The sequence below is a fragment of the Lithobates pipiens genome, unplaced genomic scaffold, assembly GCF_037356315.1.
Source record: "Lithobates pipiens isolate NorthernLeopardFrog02 unplaced genomic scaffold, aLitPip1_a1.2 Scaffold_13, whole genome shotgun sequence".
In the NCBI taxonomy this organism is placed as follows: Eukaryota; Metazoa; Chordata; class Amphibia; order Anura; family Ranidae; genus Lithobates; species Lithobates pipiens.
In genome coordinates, this window is record NW_027507718.1 from 546,396,034 (window position 1) to 546,413,585 (window position 17,552).

The window sequence follows — 17,552 nt, forward strand, 5'->3', positions numbered from 1 at the left end:
ACACTGGTCTTTTCATTTCTAGTTTATCTTTAGCTATACTTTTAATTGGTAGTGACCTTTCCCTCCTCCATTGCCCCTCCTCCGGTGTTGTTACCTCATTCCAGTCGGGGCCCCTCACACACATACTGTATATACATACAAGGATCCACTCACATATATGTGTGAGTGGATCCTTGTGTGTATACACCCGGGTGTGGTCTGCACCCCCATAGTGACGCCACTGACTGTTGACACAGTATTTACACTGATCTTTTCATTTCTAGTGTATATTTAGCTATACTTTTAATTTTATGTTGGACTGGGAAGGTAAGGCTTGAAACCCTATGTACATTTTTTTTTTTAGATGTGTCCTATTGGGTAGATGGCCCTTCATCGCCTTTTCTGGAGGCACAGCAGGTGTACCTATTGGAAAATATTTCTGATCCACTACAAAAAGAGAAGGTGAATCTCCCAAGCACGGTTTTGGCAAAAGATTTACGTTGGCCATTGTTCTCAAAAGTGTGATTTTATACGGGAAGCGGGAACTGTTTGGACTCTAACACAGTACTCACCTCCAATTTCTGTTTCAACAGACAAAGTTGTAACATTTCCGGCTCCAGCCGATGTGAATCCTTGGAGGGTGATGGTGTAGCTGGTTCCATGATGAAGGGGGATTTGATATTCTGTGACGTTACGGAGGAACCTTTTGGACTCATCCATGGTAAAAGACGCATTGTAATCCCTCCAGGCGGAGATATTCATCTGCAACAAACAATTTCATTATAATTATACACTCACAAGGTGGAGCTACTATCTGTGACATCACCACGCTCAAGCCTTCGGGACAAGGTCCGTGGCTCTGTTTTTGTGCTGAAGTCATTGGTGTACTCTGTGAAGTGCAATGGAACTATTCAATAAATATCTTTAACTGGTTCCCGACTGGCTCAAGCAGATATACTGCGGCAGAATGGCTCCCCAGTGCGAAATCCCATATGGGTATATCCTATCCTTTTTTGGCGAACAGAGGGGGCGCACGATCCCGGGCCGGCCACGCGTGATTGCGTACATGAGCGCCAGCATGGGGATTTGTGTGTATAAACACACAAATCCCTGTGCTGCCAGGGAAGAGGAAACATATAGTTTGTTCCTACTAAGTAGGAAAAAACAATATGTCTCCTCTCCTAGTCTTTCCTATCCCCACACAGTTAGAACACACTGAGGGAACACACAATTAACCCCTTGATTGTCCCCTTCCCTGCCAGTGACATTTACACAGGCACCAGCACATTTTTATAGCACTGATCACTGTATAATTGTCAACGGTCCCAAAAAAGTGTCTAACGTGTCCGATCTGTCGCAATGTCATAATACCGCTAAAAATCACAGATCACCGCCATTACTAGTAAAAAAATAAATAAATAAATAAAATGCCATAAATCTTTCCCTTATGTCGCGTACACACAATTAGTCCTTGTACACACGGTCAGAGATTCCGACGGAATGTGTCCGATCGGAGCGTTTTGTCGGATATTCCGACTGTGTGTGGTCTGCATCAGACTGTTTCCGTCGGAATATCCGTCGGACTAAATTTTCCAACTTGCCGGAAATATTTTCCGACAAAATGCTCCGATTGGACATACTCCGATCATGTGTAGAGAATTCCGATCGGACAAAGTGCCACGCATGCTCAGATCAAATTCCTACATCAAAGCTATTGGCTACTAGCCTGAACATAGTCCCGTCGTAACGAAATAACGTCATCACGTTCTGAACGATCGGATTTTCCGGCAACTTCGTCCGACCGTGTGTATGCAACAGTTTCGGACAAAATCCGTCGGACAAAATCCGACGGATTTGGTTGTCGGAATCTCCGATCGTGTGTACAAGGGCTAAGACATTGCGACAACAAAATCCTATGTTTTTTTTCCTGATGGATGTTGGCTCAAACTTGTCTTGCATACACACGGTCCCACAAACTTGGTCGGAAATTCCGAACGGCAAGAACGCGGAGACGTACAACACGTACATCGAGCCAAGAAAAATGAAGTTCAATAGCCAGTGCTGCTCTTCTGTTTGATTCCGAGCATGCATGGCACTTTGTGTGTTGGAATTGTGTGCGCACGATCGGAATTTACGACAACGGATTTTGTGGTTGGAAAATTTGAGAACCAGATCTCAAATTATGTGTGATGGAAATTCCGATGGAAAATGTCCACTGGAGCTCTACACACGGTCATAATTTCCGACAACAAGCTCCTATAACACATTTTCCGTCGTAAAATCCTATCGCGTGTACGGGGCAATAGTTTGTAGATGCTATAACTTTTGCGCAAACCAATCAATATACGCTTATTGCGATTTTTTCTTATTTACCAAAAATATGTAAAAAAATATATTGGTCTAAACTGATGAAGAAATACATTATTTATTTATTTTTAAATTTGGGGATATTTATTATAGCAAAAAGTAAAAAAAATATATATATTTTTTCAAAATTGTCGTTATTTTTTTGCTTATAGAGCAAAAAATAAAAACCGCAGAGGTGATTGTGACAGAACGTCCCTAAACTCCGATTGAGTGCTTTCGTCATATACCACTTCCTCCCAGCCGGAATATATATATATATCAGATATTCCAACCGCTCACAAGCACAAAACAAGACGACACTTGCTTAGCTGCTCAACATGGACTGATTTATTAGAACCAAAATGACATGTATTTATAATACAGTAGAAGACTAACACCTAACCTAATTAGCATGAGCTAATTATCTAATCATTGACCCAGACTAGTTGTCTGAGAGATAGGACTCTTCAGGGTAAGACTTTACGTCTCCTAGCTCACTGATTGACTATTCAATACACATTACCATAAACATAAACACAGGGTTAATTAGCACAAACAACAATGTGTGGAATACTCTTACAAGCCAGACTAGACTCATTTACACAACAGACAGGTGGCTGGAGTTGATGACATTTAGCATCTAACAGTTTGTGTCCCAACAGTGTGATTCAGTCTATTGCTAATATGGCAAATACATATCCAGAGTCTGTGTGTCTTGGGGGGGTCATGGATCTGAATCCAAGTAACACCACCTCAGGGGTCCCCAGGCATACAGCTCACAAAGAGCACCGTTCCCCCAAATGCCAGGGCCCATAATCACAAGGCAAGAGGCTCGCATTCTGCCCCCTCCAACAGCCTCTGTCCCGGCTAGGTTTGTCACAGTGATCAAATACCACCAAAAGAAAGCTCTATTTGTGGAAAAAAAAGGACGCAAATTTAGTTTCGGTACAGCGCCGCACGACCGCATGCAGTGCCAAATCGTAAAAAGTGCCTTGGCGAGGAAGTGTAAAGTGGTTAAACGTACTGCACTATGGAGGTCTTCTCTTCTTCCCAGCGGAGCAGATGGAATGGAGTATCACAGCTGATCATAATTGATTCAAGCACTTTTGATCCCTATAACTTGGGACCCGTATTTTCTGGTAATTGGCTTTGTTTGTCATACATTGGATATTCCGAATAGAGTTTTGGAGTTTCAGGATTCCATATTGAGATACCTATGGACACTTATTTTTGGAGTTATATTTAATTAATTTCAGTGGACACTTATGTTGATTTTTTTTAAAATATATATATATATATTAGGCCGCGTACACACGGGCGGACTGTTCGCCCAACTTAGTCCGCTGAACCGTGTTTCAGCGGACAATCCGCTCGTGTGTGGGCTTCAGCGGACTGTTTCAGCGGACAGTCTGACGAACAAAGTCTTACGGAATTTCCGTAAGACAGTCCGTTCAAACTTGGTTTTGTCCGTCCAAACTTGGTTTCAGCGGACAATCCGCTCGTGTGTAGGCAAGTCGGACGGACTAAGTATGGCGCATGCTCAGAAAGGGTTTACACGGCCGAAGGTTGCATTGCAGTGTATAGGACGTCGTTTTTCTAGTCCCGTCGTACGTGCTGTACACGTCATCACGCACGTTTTCAGCGGACTGTCTGCTCATCGTGTGTGGTCAAGTCCGTTCATGCAAATTTTGAACGGACTGTTTGTCGGATTGTTTGATGAACTTAGTTGGGCGAACAGTCCGCCCGTGTGTACACGGCCTCAGGGTTGCAACGATACCAGTATCGTTATCAGTGCCCATACCAAGTATTTGCACGAGTATCGGTACTCTTGCAAATGCACCAAAACCTGAAACCGATACTTTCAGGCTCAGTTCTTTGAGCTGTCAGTGGGTCGCCCCTACTGACAGCTGAAATGTAAAAAAAAAAAAAAAAAAAAAAAAAAATGACAATTATCGGTTGTTGAGGAGCGATAATTTAGCTGTAGGTGGGATTCCCCTGTTGACAGCTGAAGTATTACAGAAGTCATTGGAGTTGTAAAAAAAAAAAAAGCAGCCAAGCAATGTTTACCAACAACGTTGCTCAGCCCCTAAAACACTAAAATAAAAAGAAACATTGTTTCTTTTTGTATCTTTCTGTTTCTTCATCTGCAGATCAAAGGGATGAACTTGGATCTGCAGATGAAGTCAGTTTAAAGCAACCTGTCAAGTAAAAGAAAACATTTTTTTTGTGTTATTAAATGTTCCTCTGTTTAGCCCCTTATTAACCCTTAATTTACTCTCACTACTTTTACTACTACTACTACTACTACTCTTAGGCCGCGTACACACGGGCGGACTGTATGGCCTACTTAGTCCGTCATACAATCCGACGGACAGTCCGTCATACTTTCGAATGAACGGACTTGACCACACACGGATGCACAAACAGTCCGTCGAAAGCTTGCGCGATGACGTGTACAGCACGTACGACGGGACTAGAAATAGGAAGTCCAAGACACAGCAATGCAACCTTCCGCCGTGTAAATCCTTTCTGAGCATGCGCCATTCTTAGTCCGTCGAACTAGCCTACTGACGAGCGGATTGTCCGCTGAAACCAAAGTACGACTGACAGAATTTCGAAAAATCCGAAATACTTAGTACGCCAGACTGCACGCTGAAAAAGTCCGCTGAAGCCCACACACGAGCGGACTGTCCATTGAAATGTGTTTCGACGGACTAAGTACGCCATACAGTCCGCCCGTGTGTACGCGGCATAACTACTTTACTATCAGGCTTATTAACTCCTTATTCTCCTCCATTTAATTATTATTATTTAATTATTTTCCTGCTTTTTTTTTTTGTCCACGTATATTTTATAAAACGATAAACAATTAAAACTTTTTTTTGTTTGCTTTGTTTGTTAACATTTTTACACATTTAACATATAGTTACACATTTCACATTGAAAAGGTGCAAAATTAAAAACAATACCAGTGGGAAGACTAATGGCATCTGCCTGCAAGTCCTTAACCCTCCTCTTGCCTTTTTTTTTTTTTAGGCAGAGGCTCCACATTGTAGGTCTTTTTATAGAAAATATATATAAAGTTTGATTGTACCTTACCTGGAAACCAGTGACATCCCCCCGAATGTCAGACAGCTCCCACCTTATCGTTTGATTTTCCATCGTTGGACTTTTCTTTATAATAGGTTTATCAGGAACTGGAGGGTAAATAATACAAAATTTTACAGACAAATGATTGGAAACTGGCCACATATATATATATAGTTACATAGTAGGTGAGGTCGAAAAAAGACACAAGTCCATCAAGTCCAACCTACGTGTGTGATTATATGTCAGTATTACATTGTATATCCCTGTATGTCGCGGTCGTTCAGGTGCTTATCTAATAGTTTCTTGAAACTATCGATGCCCCTCGCAGAGACCACCGCCTGTGGAAGGGAATTCCACACCCTTGCCGCTCTTACAGTAAAGAACCCTTTACGTAGTTTAAGGTTAAACCTCTTTTCTTCTAATTTTAATGAGTGGCCACGTGTCTTGTTACTCTCCCTTCCACGAAAAAGTTGTATCCCTATTGTGGGGTCACCAGTACGGTATTTGTATATTGTGGGGTCACCAGTACGGTATTTGTATATTGTGGGGTCACCAGTACGGCATTTGTATATTGAAATCATATCCCCTCTCAAGCATCTTGTCAGGGCTGGCTTAGCCCTTCCTCCTCTGGGCTGGCCGCTCAGCTGTCGGCTAATTGCCAGCCCTCTTCTCTTTCCACAGTTACCAGCTGTTCCCGATGATGCTTGTCTGACCTGCCTATTTAAAGCCTTCCAGCTCATTTTTTTCTTTGCCTTCACGTTGGTCACATCACAAGGAACCATCTCCTGCTGTTTGTTTCAAGACTGGCTTGCTGACATCCCTCCTGGCTTCTTATCCTGCTTGCAGTTGCTCTCCTTGGATCCCTGACTTCTGGCCTGGCTGATTACCCGATCTGGTTAATGAACTTTGGACTGGCTGACTACCCGATCTGGCTACTGGACTCTGGCTATGCTTGACTACGCTTTTTTCTATTTACCTATTTATTTTTATTAATAAACAAGTGTGATTTGATTGTACTTCTGTCTCAGTCTGTTTCATGGTTTCTGACACATCTCTTCTCCAGAGAGAATAAGTTCAGAGCTCGTAACCTTTCCTCATAACTAACATCCTCCAGACCCTTTATTAGCTTTGTTACCCTTCTTTGTAGTCACTCCATTTCCAGTACATCCTTCCTGAGGACTGGTGCCCAGAACTGGACAGTATACTCCAGGTGCGGCCGGACCAGAGTCTTGTAGAGTGGAAGAATTACTGTTTTATGGAGTTGATCCCCTTTTTAATGCCAATATTCTGTTTACTTTGTTAGCAGCAGCTTGGCATTGCTGAGCCCATCATCTACTAGGACCCCCAGGTCCTTTTCCATCCTAGATCCCCCCAGAGGTTCTCCCCCCAGTCTATAGATTGCATTCAGTTTTTTGCCACCCAAAATGCATTATTTTACATTTTTCTACATTGAACCTCATTTGCCATGTAGTTGCCCACATAAGTTATTACTGAACTCAACCAACTCAGCTACGAACATATGGCCAATTCTTAAAAACCGGGAGGTTGTTACAACCCTAATTTACATCAGTTGTGCTAGGGAGAAACATCCACTTAGGCCTGATTCACACCTACGTATTTTTAGTGCTTTTTGCATTTTGCAGATTTGCACTACAGAACGCGTTCCATAGGAAACCATGTTATATGGACTGTAGTGCAAATCTGCAAACTGCAAAAATCACTAAAAATGCCATAGCTGTGAATCAGGCCTTACAGACCACATACACAGGAGGATGCAACCATTGCCAGATAATCATTTCTTCCTCATTAACCGCTTGCCGACTGCCTGCTGTCGATTGTACGGCGGCAGAATGGCACTCCTGCACGACTCGCCGTAGCTGTACAGCGGGCGCTTTAAGGAGTATAGGGTGGTGCGCACGCGCGCTGCCGCATCCCTAAGGAGCCAATGCATGTGCCCGGCGGCCGCCATGGCCGCCAGGCACCCGCAATCTCTCCTGACAGAGCGAGAACAGGGATTTGTGTGTGTATTCTGTTCTATGCTATTCTATTCAAATTCACATTTATTCTATTTCAAAATTTGAATTTAGGAAAATTATAATATTCCTATTTATTTTATTCTATTTTTTTTTTTTATATTCTATTTTATTCTATTCTTTTCTATTATAGTCAAAATATAGCCCAATAAAAACCCGAAAAAGAAACCCTACACTGTTTTCTGAGCCAGTGGAAAAATAAAGAAAATGCGGTGTGCCTGGCTGTGTGTGTGTGTGTTCTGAGTGGGCAAATAGGACTTTATTCACCAGCAGGTCCTCCGGGGGTGCGCTACATTTGGTTGAAGTCTAATTACAAAACAAGAATGTATGGGATTCCCATCCACTATCATATAGTACGCCCCTTTTTAACTAATGACACCACCAAGCTTCTAATTCACTCCCTGGTCATCTCTCGCCTCGACTACTGCAACTCCCTCCTTGTTGGATTACCTTTACATGGACTATCCCCCCTCCAGTCCATAATGAATGCCGCTGCCAGACTCATCCACCTCACCAGCCATTCAGTGTCCTCCACCCCTCTCTGCCAATCCCTCCACTGGTCTCCATTCAGTGTCCTCCACCCCTCTCTGCCAATCCCTCCACTGGTCTCCATTCAGTGTCCTCCACCTCTCTCTGCCAATCCCTCCACTGGTCTCCATTCAGTGTCCTCCACCCCTCTCTGCCAATCCCTCCACTGGTCTCCATTCAGTGTCCTCCACCCCTCTCTGCCAATCCCTCCACTGGTCTCCATTCAGTGTCCTCCACCTCTCTCTGCCAATCCCTCCACTGGTCTCCATTCAGTGTCCTCCACCCCTCTCTGCCAATCCTTCCACTGGTCTCCATTCAGTGTCCTCCACCCCTCTCTGCCAATCCCTCCACTGGTCTCCATTCAGTGTCCTCCACCCCTCTCTGCCAATCCCTCAACTGGTCTCCATTCAGTGTCCTCCACCCCTCTCTGCCAATCCTTCCACTGGTCTCCATTCAGTGTCCTCCACCTCTCTCTGCCAATCCCTCCACTGGTCTCCATTCAGTGTCCTCCACCCCTCTCTGCCAATCCCTCCACTGGTCTCCATTCAGTGTCCTCCACCCCTCTCTGCCAATCCCTCCACTGGTCTCCATTCAGTGTCCTCCACCTCTCTCTGCCAATCCCTCCACTGGTCTCCATTCAGTGTCCTCCACCCCTCTCTGCCAATCCTTCCACTGGTCTCCATTCAGTGTCCTCCACCCCTCTCTGCCAATCCCTCCACTGGTCTCCATTCAGTGTCCTCCACCCCTCTCTGCCAATCCCTCAACTGGTCTCCATTCAGTGTCCTCCACCCCTCTCTGCCAATCCTTCCACTGGCTTCCACTCACCCAACGAATAAAATTCAAAGTACTAACAATAATTTACAAAGCCATCCATAACTCTGCCCCCAGCTACATCACTGACCTAGTCCCAAAAATACCAACCAAGCTGCCCACTTTGGTCCTCCCAAGACCTCCTGCTCTCTAGCTCCCTTGTCACCTCCTCTCCCATGCTCGCCTCCAGAATTTCTCCAGAGCTTCTCCCATCCTTTGGAACTCCCTACCCCAATCTGTCCGACTGTCCCCTAATCTATCCATCTTTAGACGATCCCTGAAAACCCTTCTCTTCAAAAGAAGCCTATCCTGCTTCTAACTAACACTGTTTTACTTCCTCCATCAGCTCATCCCCCCACAGCTATTACCTTTTGTATCAATTGCCCCTTCCTTTTTAGATTGTAAGCTCTAACGAGCAGGGCCCTCTGATTCTTCTTGTACCAAATTGTAATGTAACTGTAATGTCTGCCCTGATGTTGTAAAGCGCTGAGCAAACTGTTGGCGCTATATAAAACCTGTATTATAATAATAATAATAATAATAATAATAATAATATAGTGTATATGCTGTATGCTAGGGGTGAGTGAAATAAAGAGGACCCAGCCGAGGGCTGCTTTGGTTATTAGGTGATGAAAATGCAATAGATTAAGCCTTACAAAATAAAAAAAACATTTTTAGAGATAGAATGCCCGATGAAATTTACTCAACTTACCTGATTCGTTTGTCCTGATCTTTCCCATGCGGAGAGGGAACGACTGATTATTAATGTAAAGTGTGGTGTTGATTCCATACTCAGAGAACGGCTGTAGATTGGTGAACGTCACATTTGTTTTGTCATTCAAATTACTACATGATGTATAATTTTCCCGCATAAGATCACAGCAAGTCGTAAATCTCAAGTGCGGAGGACAAGGCGGAGTACACAGGATTTGGAAGCTGATGCTGGTAGAGGTGACTTTCCAGTCTGTTATTGTAATTCCTAATATAAAGAACACAAAAAAACCACTGAATTACAAATTGGGGGTTGAAAACTTTTAGGAAACAGAGGAAAGGTCTTTATTAAAGAAAAACAAAAAGTACGCCTATCATTTTTGTAACCCTTTCATTACCAAACCCAACCCAACCCAACCCAACCTTGCCCTCCACAGATGCTTATTTACCTAGATCTGATGGCCACAGTTCTTGAATGAATGAATAATTTGTATAGCGCTCAAAACTAACTGAATCGCCTCAAGGCGCTGTGCTGAGCTTTGTTGTCCATCTTCTAGTAGAGGAAGGTCTTGAGTTTTTTCCTGAAGGCCTGGAGGTTTCCTTTGGTTGGTAGAGCGTTCCATAGCCGTGGTCCTTGGACAGCGAATCTCCGTTCCCCCTTAGATTTGTACCGAGATTCGGGAACGAGGAGGAGGTTTTGGTTAGAGGATCGAAGACTGCCGTTGGGTGTGTAGTGTTTTATTTTCTCGAATAGGTATTGAGGAGCGTCTCCATGCATGCATTTGTGGGTGAGGCAGAGGGTCTTGAATGTGATTCGATTCTTTACGGTCAGCCAGTGTAGGCTCCTCAGGGTAGGGGAGATTGATTCCCAGGGTTTTTTCCCTGTTATCAGCCTTGCCACCGTGTTTTGGATATGTTGTAAGCGCGCAAGTTGATATTGGGGTAATCCTAAGTAAAGGGAGTTTGCGTAATCAAGCCGTGAATTAATGATTGTTCCAACTACCACTGCTTTGTCCTTCTGTGGGATGAACGGGATTAGTCTGCGTAGCTGGCGGAGCAGATGGTGAGAGTCACTGACTACTGCTCCTATTTGGGCATCCATAGACATTTGCGAGTCAAAGATGACCCCCAGACTCTTTGCCTTGGTCTTTGGGATGACGGACTGTCCAAAAATGGTGGGGGGTGTTTACATCAAGCTATACAAGTCTTCAATGTTCTGTCTGCGCCTGCACATCAGTGTTCCATAAACCTCTACGGGACTGTCTTTCAAGGCAGCAGTGGATTGGAGATGGTCCCATAGAAGTCTACAGGGCTGTAATGCTCAGGTATGGACAGGACCATGGGGGCTTGCAGCAGGGGATGTAAACAAAAACTGGACATCAGATTAAAGCGGAACTAAACTATATCATTTTCATTAAAAAAAATATCCCAAGCTATGAACATCTCATGGAGTTCTGTTCAATCCATCCATCTGAAAATGGAAAGAGTATGGCACAACTGCAAACCTACCAAGACATGGCCGTCCACCTAAACTGACCGGCCGGGCAAGGAGAACATTCATCAGAGAAGAGCCAAGAGGGCCATGGTAACTCTGGAGGAGCTGCAGAGATCCACAGCTCAGGGGGGAGAATCTGTCCACAGGACAACTATTAGTTGTCTCTCTGCAAATCTGCCCTTTATGTAAGAGTGACAAGAAGAAAGACATTGGAGAAAGAAAGTCATAAGAAGTCCTGTTTGCAGTTTGGAAGAAGCCATGTGGGGGACACAGCAAACATGGGGAAGAAGGTGCTCTGGTCAGATGAGACCAAAATGTTACTTTTTGGCCTAAAAGCAAATTGCTATGTGTGGCAGAAATCTAACACCGCACATCACCCTGAACACACCATCCCCACCGTGAAACATGGTGGTGGCAGCATCATGTGGTGGGGATGGTTTTCTTCAGCAGGGACAGGGAAGCTGGTCAGAGTTGATGGGAAGATGGATGGAGCCAAATACAGGGCAATCTTAGAAGAAAACCTGTTAGAGTCTGCAAAGGACTTGAGACGGGGGCAGAGGTTCACCTTCCAGCAGGACAACGACCCGAAACATCCAGCCAGAGCTACAATGGAATGGTTTACATCAAAGCATATTCATGTGTTAGAATGGCCCAGTCAAAGTCCAGACCTAAATACAATTTTGATTCTGTGGCAAGAAAATTGCTGTCCGCAGACGCTATTCATCCAATCTGACAGAGCTTGAGATATTTTGCAAAAGAAGAAGAATGAGCAGAAATGTCCTCTCTAGATTTGCAAAGCTGGTAGAGACATCCCCAAAAAGACTTGCAGCTGTAATTGCAGAGAAAGGGGGGTTCTACAAAGTATTGACTCCGGGGGGCGCCATACAAATGTACCCCCCACACTTTTCACATATTTATTTATAAAATATTTTGAAAACTATTTATCATTTTCCCTTTACTTCACAATTATGTGCCACTCAAGGGGTATGAATACTTTTTCAAGGCACTTTATATTGTAATATCTGTACTTGGAATGTTCGGTGTATAATTTGGAGGCAGCAGAAGAAGGTTGGACATTTTCTCACCTATACACTCCGGAGTTTGATCCCACTTAGATCCAGCTCCACTTCGCACACATGTCATCTTCTTATATGTTAGCCAATATCCCTCCGTACAGTTCACCTCTACAGATTCATTCACTTCATAGTAGAGTTTGTCTTTAGTTAGTGTAGCCACATTGCTGATTTCTGGCTTTTTACATTGCTCTGCATGGAAAACAAAATGTTAATACTAGATAGAAAATGACACGAATATACAGGAAAAACCTTCTGGTTCATCATGGTGCACTCTGTACATTTCTGTTTTATTGAACCGTCTTCCTTGGATTATGGTGTAGCGCACTACCCCCTTGGGAGCTGCAGTGTTGTTCATTACCTTTTTGTCAAATAACCCCGCTCTTCCTTTCCCCTGCAACTTCAAGACACCAGACAAACTTTGAATTTTATAATGCTTTATTCTGGGGTAAATCAGTGAGCAACTAAATGGAATTATATGAGATGCCCCATTCCTGAATCCAAAAGGAGAAGTACATGTTTGTTGTAGTAGCATGTTGTAATTTACCCTCTTCTAGTGATCCCCATCTGATTTCAACTTCTGTCTCAGAACTTAAACACTTCCATTATAGACCGACCAGCATCACTCTGACTAATGTGTTGAGCTTGGACTTCAAAGTCACAGGCCACACTGCCTATTTCCATGACTCTTGTCATCAAATCCCCGTCAGTCCTGGAAAGTGTATGATACGGTAGTCCTTGGACACACAGCACGTTTACGGAATAGCATCATTGGGTTGCACTCCCTTTGCACGCCCGGTCTTCCTTAAGTTCTCCATGGTGACTTTCGTTCCAGGGGCCAGACGTTGGCCTACCTGGACTCCTCCTCTGGTTATCCAGCTCTGGGGTCTCTGAACTCCCAGGCCTTCAAACCTCCTCCTGGAGGCTGCGGGGTCTCTGAACTCCCAGGCCTTCAAACCTCCTCCTGGAGGCTGCGGGGTTTTTGAACTCCCAGGCCTTCAAACCTCCTCCTGGAGGCTGCGGGGTCTCTGAACTCCCAGGCCTTCAAACCTCCTCCTGGAGGCTGCGGGGTTTTTGAACTCCCAGGCCTTCAAACCTCCTCCCGGAGGCTGCGGGGTCTCTGAACCCCCAGGCCTTTAAACCTCCTCCAGGAGGCTGCGGGGTCTCTGAACTCCCAGGCCTTCAAACCTCCTCCTGGAGGCTGCGGGGTCTCTGAACTCCCAGGCCTTCAAACCTCCTCCCGGAGGCTGCGGGGTCTCTGTACTCTCAGGCCTTCAAACCTCCTCCCGGAGGCTGTGGGGTCTCTGAACTCCCAGCCCTCCAGCCCTCGAACTCCTCCTGATTTCTCTTACGAACCTCCTCTCCCTCTAGGAGCATGTGACCCCCCTTTTTTTTATATGAGAGACTCCTATTGACCAAGAAATGTAACCATTAGTCAATTCTCTCACATGGGTTTCCTTGCCAATCAGGCCTCAGTCCTTCCTCTCTTTCCAGTCCAACCCACTGTCCAGCAGAGGAGGTATCCCTGAGCCTAAGTGTAGGCGGCCATACCCCCTTCTACACTAACACTCCCATCCCCAAAAAAACGATCAGGCCCAAGAAAAAAAGAATAAGGCCCTGACCAATTTTACCTATATCCAGCCTACACTAGCAAAAACCCCTACCTAAGCGTAGGGGGCGCTACAGTGGCACTGGCAGTATTTACATTGGCATTGGCAGGTTGAAAAAAGACACATCATTCAGTTAAATCAATAGAAAAAGATAAAGAACCTCCGTATAAACAATCCTACAGCCCTGGTCAAAAGTTTTGAGAACGACACAAATATATATTTTCACAAAGTCTGCTGCTTCAGTGTTTTAGATCTTTTTTTTTTCAGATGTTACTGTGGTCTACTGAAGTATAATTACAAGCATTTCATAAGTGTCCTAGGTTTTTATTGACAATTACATTAAGCTTATGCAAAGAGTCGATATTTGCGGTGTTGACGCTTCTTTTTCAAGATCTCTGCCATTCGCCCTGGCATGCTGTCAGTCAACTTCTGGGCCACATCCTGACTGATGGCAGAACATTCTTGGATAATCAACGCTTGGAGTTTGTCAGAAATTGTGTTTTTTTATTTTTTTATTGTTCACCCGTCTCTTGAGGATTGACCACAAGTTCTTAAAAGAGATTAAGGTCTGGGGAGTTTCTTGGCCATGGACCCAACATTTTGATGTTTTGTTACCCAAGCCACTTGGTTATCACTTTTGCCTTGCGGCAAGGTGCTCTATCATGCTGGAAAAGGCATTGTTTCTCACCAAACTGTTCTTGGATGGTTAGGAGAAGTTGCTCTCGGAGGATGTTTTTGTACCATTCTTTATTCATGGTGGTGTTCTTAGGCAATATTGTGAGTGAGCCCACTCCCTTGGCTGAGAAGTAACCCCACACATAAATGGTCTTTGGATGCTTTAGTGTTGGCAGGACTCAGGACTGATGATAGCGCTCACCTTTTCTTCTCCAGACAAGGTTTCTTTTTCAAAATCTTTGGTCTTTTTTTTGTTTATAACACAAAAAATAAAAAACCCAATGGTGATCAAACACCACTAAAAGAAAGCTCTATTTGCATGAAAAAAAAGATATATATATTTAACCACTTCCATATTGGGCATTGTCATATGACGCCCGCAGGAACACTCTGTCCCTCCAGGCGGGCATCATATGATGCCCTCTGCTTCTTGTCACTCCTGCGGGCCCCCAGGGCCTGCAGTGCGGCGATTGTGGATGAGGCGTGTCCCTCGGGACACAGTCCATCCCTGATCAGTGTATGGAGCCAATACAAATTGTCTCTTTACCACGTGACCAGCTGTGTCCAATCACCGCCGGTCACATGCATTGTTCACGTGCACGCAGAATGGTCGATCGGGGATGAGGCTTATCACCCTGACACAGCCCATCCCTGATCACGGTAGCGAGCCAATGAAATTGTCTCTTTACCACGTGACCAGTTGTGTCCAATCACAGCCGGTCAAAGAATGTCAACAAACCGCGGTTACGAGCTGTTACTGGGCTCTCCTCCTCACACACTGATTGCCCCCCCCCCTATTAAATAGGACCTGCCCCCAGCTCATTAAAGTACCTGTCACCAGCCCATCAGAGTACCCAAGTACCTGTCACCAGCCCATCAGAGTACCTGAGTACCTGTCACCAGCCCATTAAAGCACCTGAGTACCTATCTACAACCCATGCCTCATAGAATATACCTTGGGGTGTTTTCCTTCCAAAATTGAGTTATTTTGTGGGTAATTCCACTGTATTGGTGCTCCAGGACCTTCATAAGTGTTATAGGAAGGAATGAAATTAGATGTGTAATTTATGCTCCTAGAACGCCTGAAGGTACTCCTTCAATGTTGGACCTTTCTATGTGGCCAGGCTGTGTAAAAGTCTCACACATGTGGTATTGCCATACTCAGGAGGAGTAGCAGAATGTATTTTGGGGTGTGATTTTTGCTACATACATGCTGTGTGTTAGAAATATCTTATAAATGGACAACTTTGTGTAAAAAAAAAGAATATACCTTGGTGTGTTTGCTTTGACAAATGGGGTCATTTTTTGGGGTAATTCCATTGTCCTGGTGCTCCAGGGCCTTCAAAAGTGTAATAGGTTGTTTACAAACACAAATCTCTGTGCTGGCTCTCGAATTGCGTATGAATCATGAGGTGAGTGGCGTCTTGTATGTATCTTGCACTGTCCAGTAAATCTGTACTTGGAATTTTGTATGTTAAATTTGGAGGCAGCAGAAGAAGGTTGGACATTTGCTCACCTATACACTCTGAAGTTTGATCCCACTTCTCGCAATAAATTGTTGGGAGCATGAAATTTTCCAAAATGTCTTGGTATGCTGACGCCTTAAAAGATCCCTTCACTGGAACTAAGGGGCCAAGCCCAAGCCCTGAAAAACGACCCCCCCCCCACACCATAATCCCCCCTCCACCAAATGATTTGGACCAGTGCACAAAGCAAGGTCCATAAAGACATGGATGAGCAAATTTGGGGTGGATGAACTTGACTGGCCTGCACAGAGTCCTAACCTCAACCCGATAGAACACCTTTGGGATAAATTAGAGTGGAAACTGCCAGCCAGGACTTCTTGTCCAACATCAGTGCCTGACCTTACAAATTCACTTCTGGAAGAATGGTCAAACTGTCCCACAGACACACTCCTAAACCTTGTGGACGGCCTTCCCAGAAGAGTTACATAGTTAGTCAGGTTGAAAAAAGACACAAGTCCATCCAGTTCAACTAAAAAAAAAAAAAAAAAATATATATATATATATATATATATATATATAATAATATCATACAATCCCATATACCCAATTCTATAACAGTTGAAGCTGTTATGGCTGCAAAGGGTAGGCCAACTCAATCTTGAACACTACAGAGTAAGACTGTCTTATGGACTCTTACGGACTAAGACTGGGGTGCCATTAAAGTTCATGTGTGTGTAAAGGCAGGTGTCCCAATACTTTAGGCAATGTAGTGCACGTCTTTCTTACCCTTGTTAGTTGGCATAGGTGTTGGTGGGAACAGTTTTAAGCTTGGCATTCCCCCCATTAGCATTGCAAAGCATTGGGCACAATTATCTATTGAAGGCAAACTTCCATTAGACTTAAAAGAGGTTCCTTTCAAACTCATCCATGGGGGAATACAGTCCACCTTTCAATGGCTTAAATTCCATCCTGGAATACATCACTTTCCATCTAATTTCAGCCTATCAGTGTTAGTGCTCACCAAATTGTAGGTAAGTGCCTTCTATGGTTTTTACTAGCCAGTGGCACCTTTAAGAACAATCCTTGAGGAAATCAGCATTATATCTGCTACTATCCTCCACACCACATCATCCATACTATCAATCATGACTCCCTTCAGATTTCTGTCACAGGACCAAATGATATCCATTTCTAATTAGGAATACATTCAAGACAGATTTTCACTGCCTCTTTGTAGGTGGCCCATGGGGTAAGTGATGTCCTGTATGTATCTCTAGTTGAAATTTTTGGTGTAACATTTGGAGGAAGGAGAGGAACGTCGGACATTTGCTCACCTATACATTGTGAAGTTTGATCCCACTTGGAACCTTCTCTACATGTCATCTTCTCATGTGATGCCCCATATCCCGTCTTGCACTTCACCTCTACAGATTCATTCACATTGTAGTAGTCCTCGTATTTAGTCGATTCGGCCACATTAGTTATTTTTGGCTTTTTACATTGTGCTGTGTGAAAAAAAAACAATGTTAGAAGTAGGTAAAGAGTTACATGAATATTTATTCAGGAAAAATCTCATAAAGGGACACTTGTGGTCCATGTGTATTTTATGTTTAATTGAAGTATTTTCCTGGGATTGTGGCATGTGCAGTAGGTACATAGTTAGGATGAAAAAATGTACAAATCCATCCAACTTGTACAGGAAAAATAAATGGTGAACCTTCATATACATGTAGCGT

General features: G+C 44.1%; 1 protein-coding gene across 3 annotated transcripts in view; it reads right to left on the reverse strand.

Annotated features, from left to right (window-relative positions):
- The window catches only part of LOC143975807 (receptor-type tyrosine-protein phosphatase kappa-like), a 228,823-nt gene that overhangs the window by 107,504 nt on the left and 103,767 nt on the right, over nucleotides 1-17,552 (reverse strand). For 2 of the 3 annotated variants that reach the window (XM_077478354.1, XM_077478355.1), the window contains 5 exons: nucleotides 17,151-17,321; nucleotides 12,078-12,257; nucleotides 9,499-9,765; nucleotides 5,425-5,522; nucleotides 552-741 (listed from right to left, as the gene is read on the reverse strand). In XM_077478354.1, coding sequence (XP_077334480.1) covers nucleotides 552-741; nucleotides 5,425-5,522; nucleotides 9,499-9,765; nucleotides 12,078-12,257; nucleotides 17,151-17,321 — 906 coding nt within the window. The remainder of the gene's footprint in view (nucleotides 1-551; nucleotides 742-5,424; nucleotides 5,523-9,498; nucleotides 9,766-12,077; nucleotides 12,258-17,150; nucleotides 17,322-17,552) is intronic. The other variant, XM_077478356.1, reaches the window with a different exon arrangement.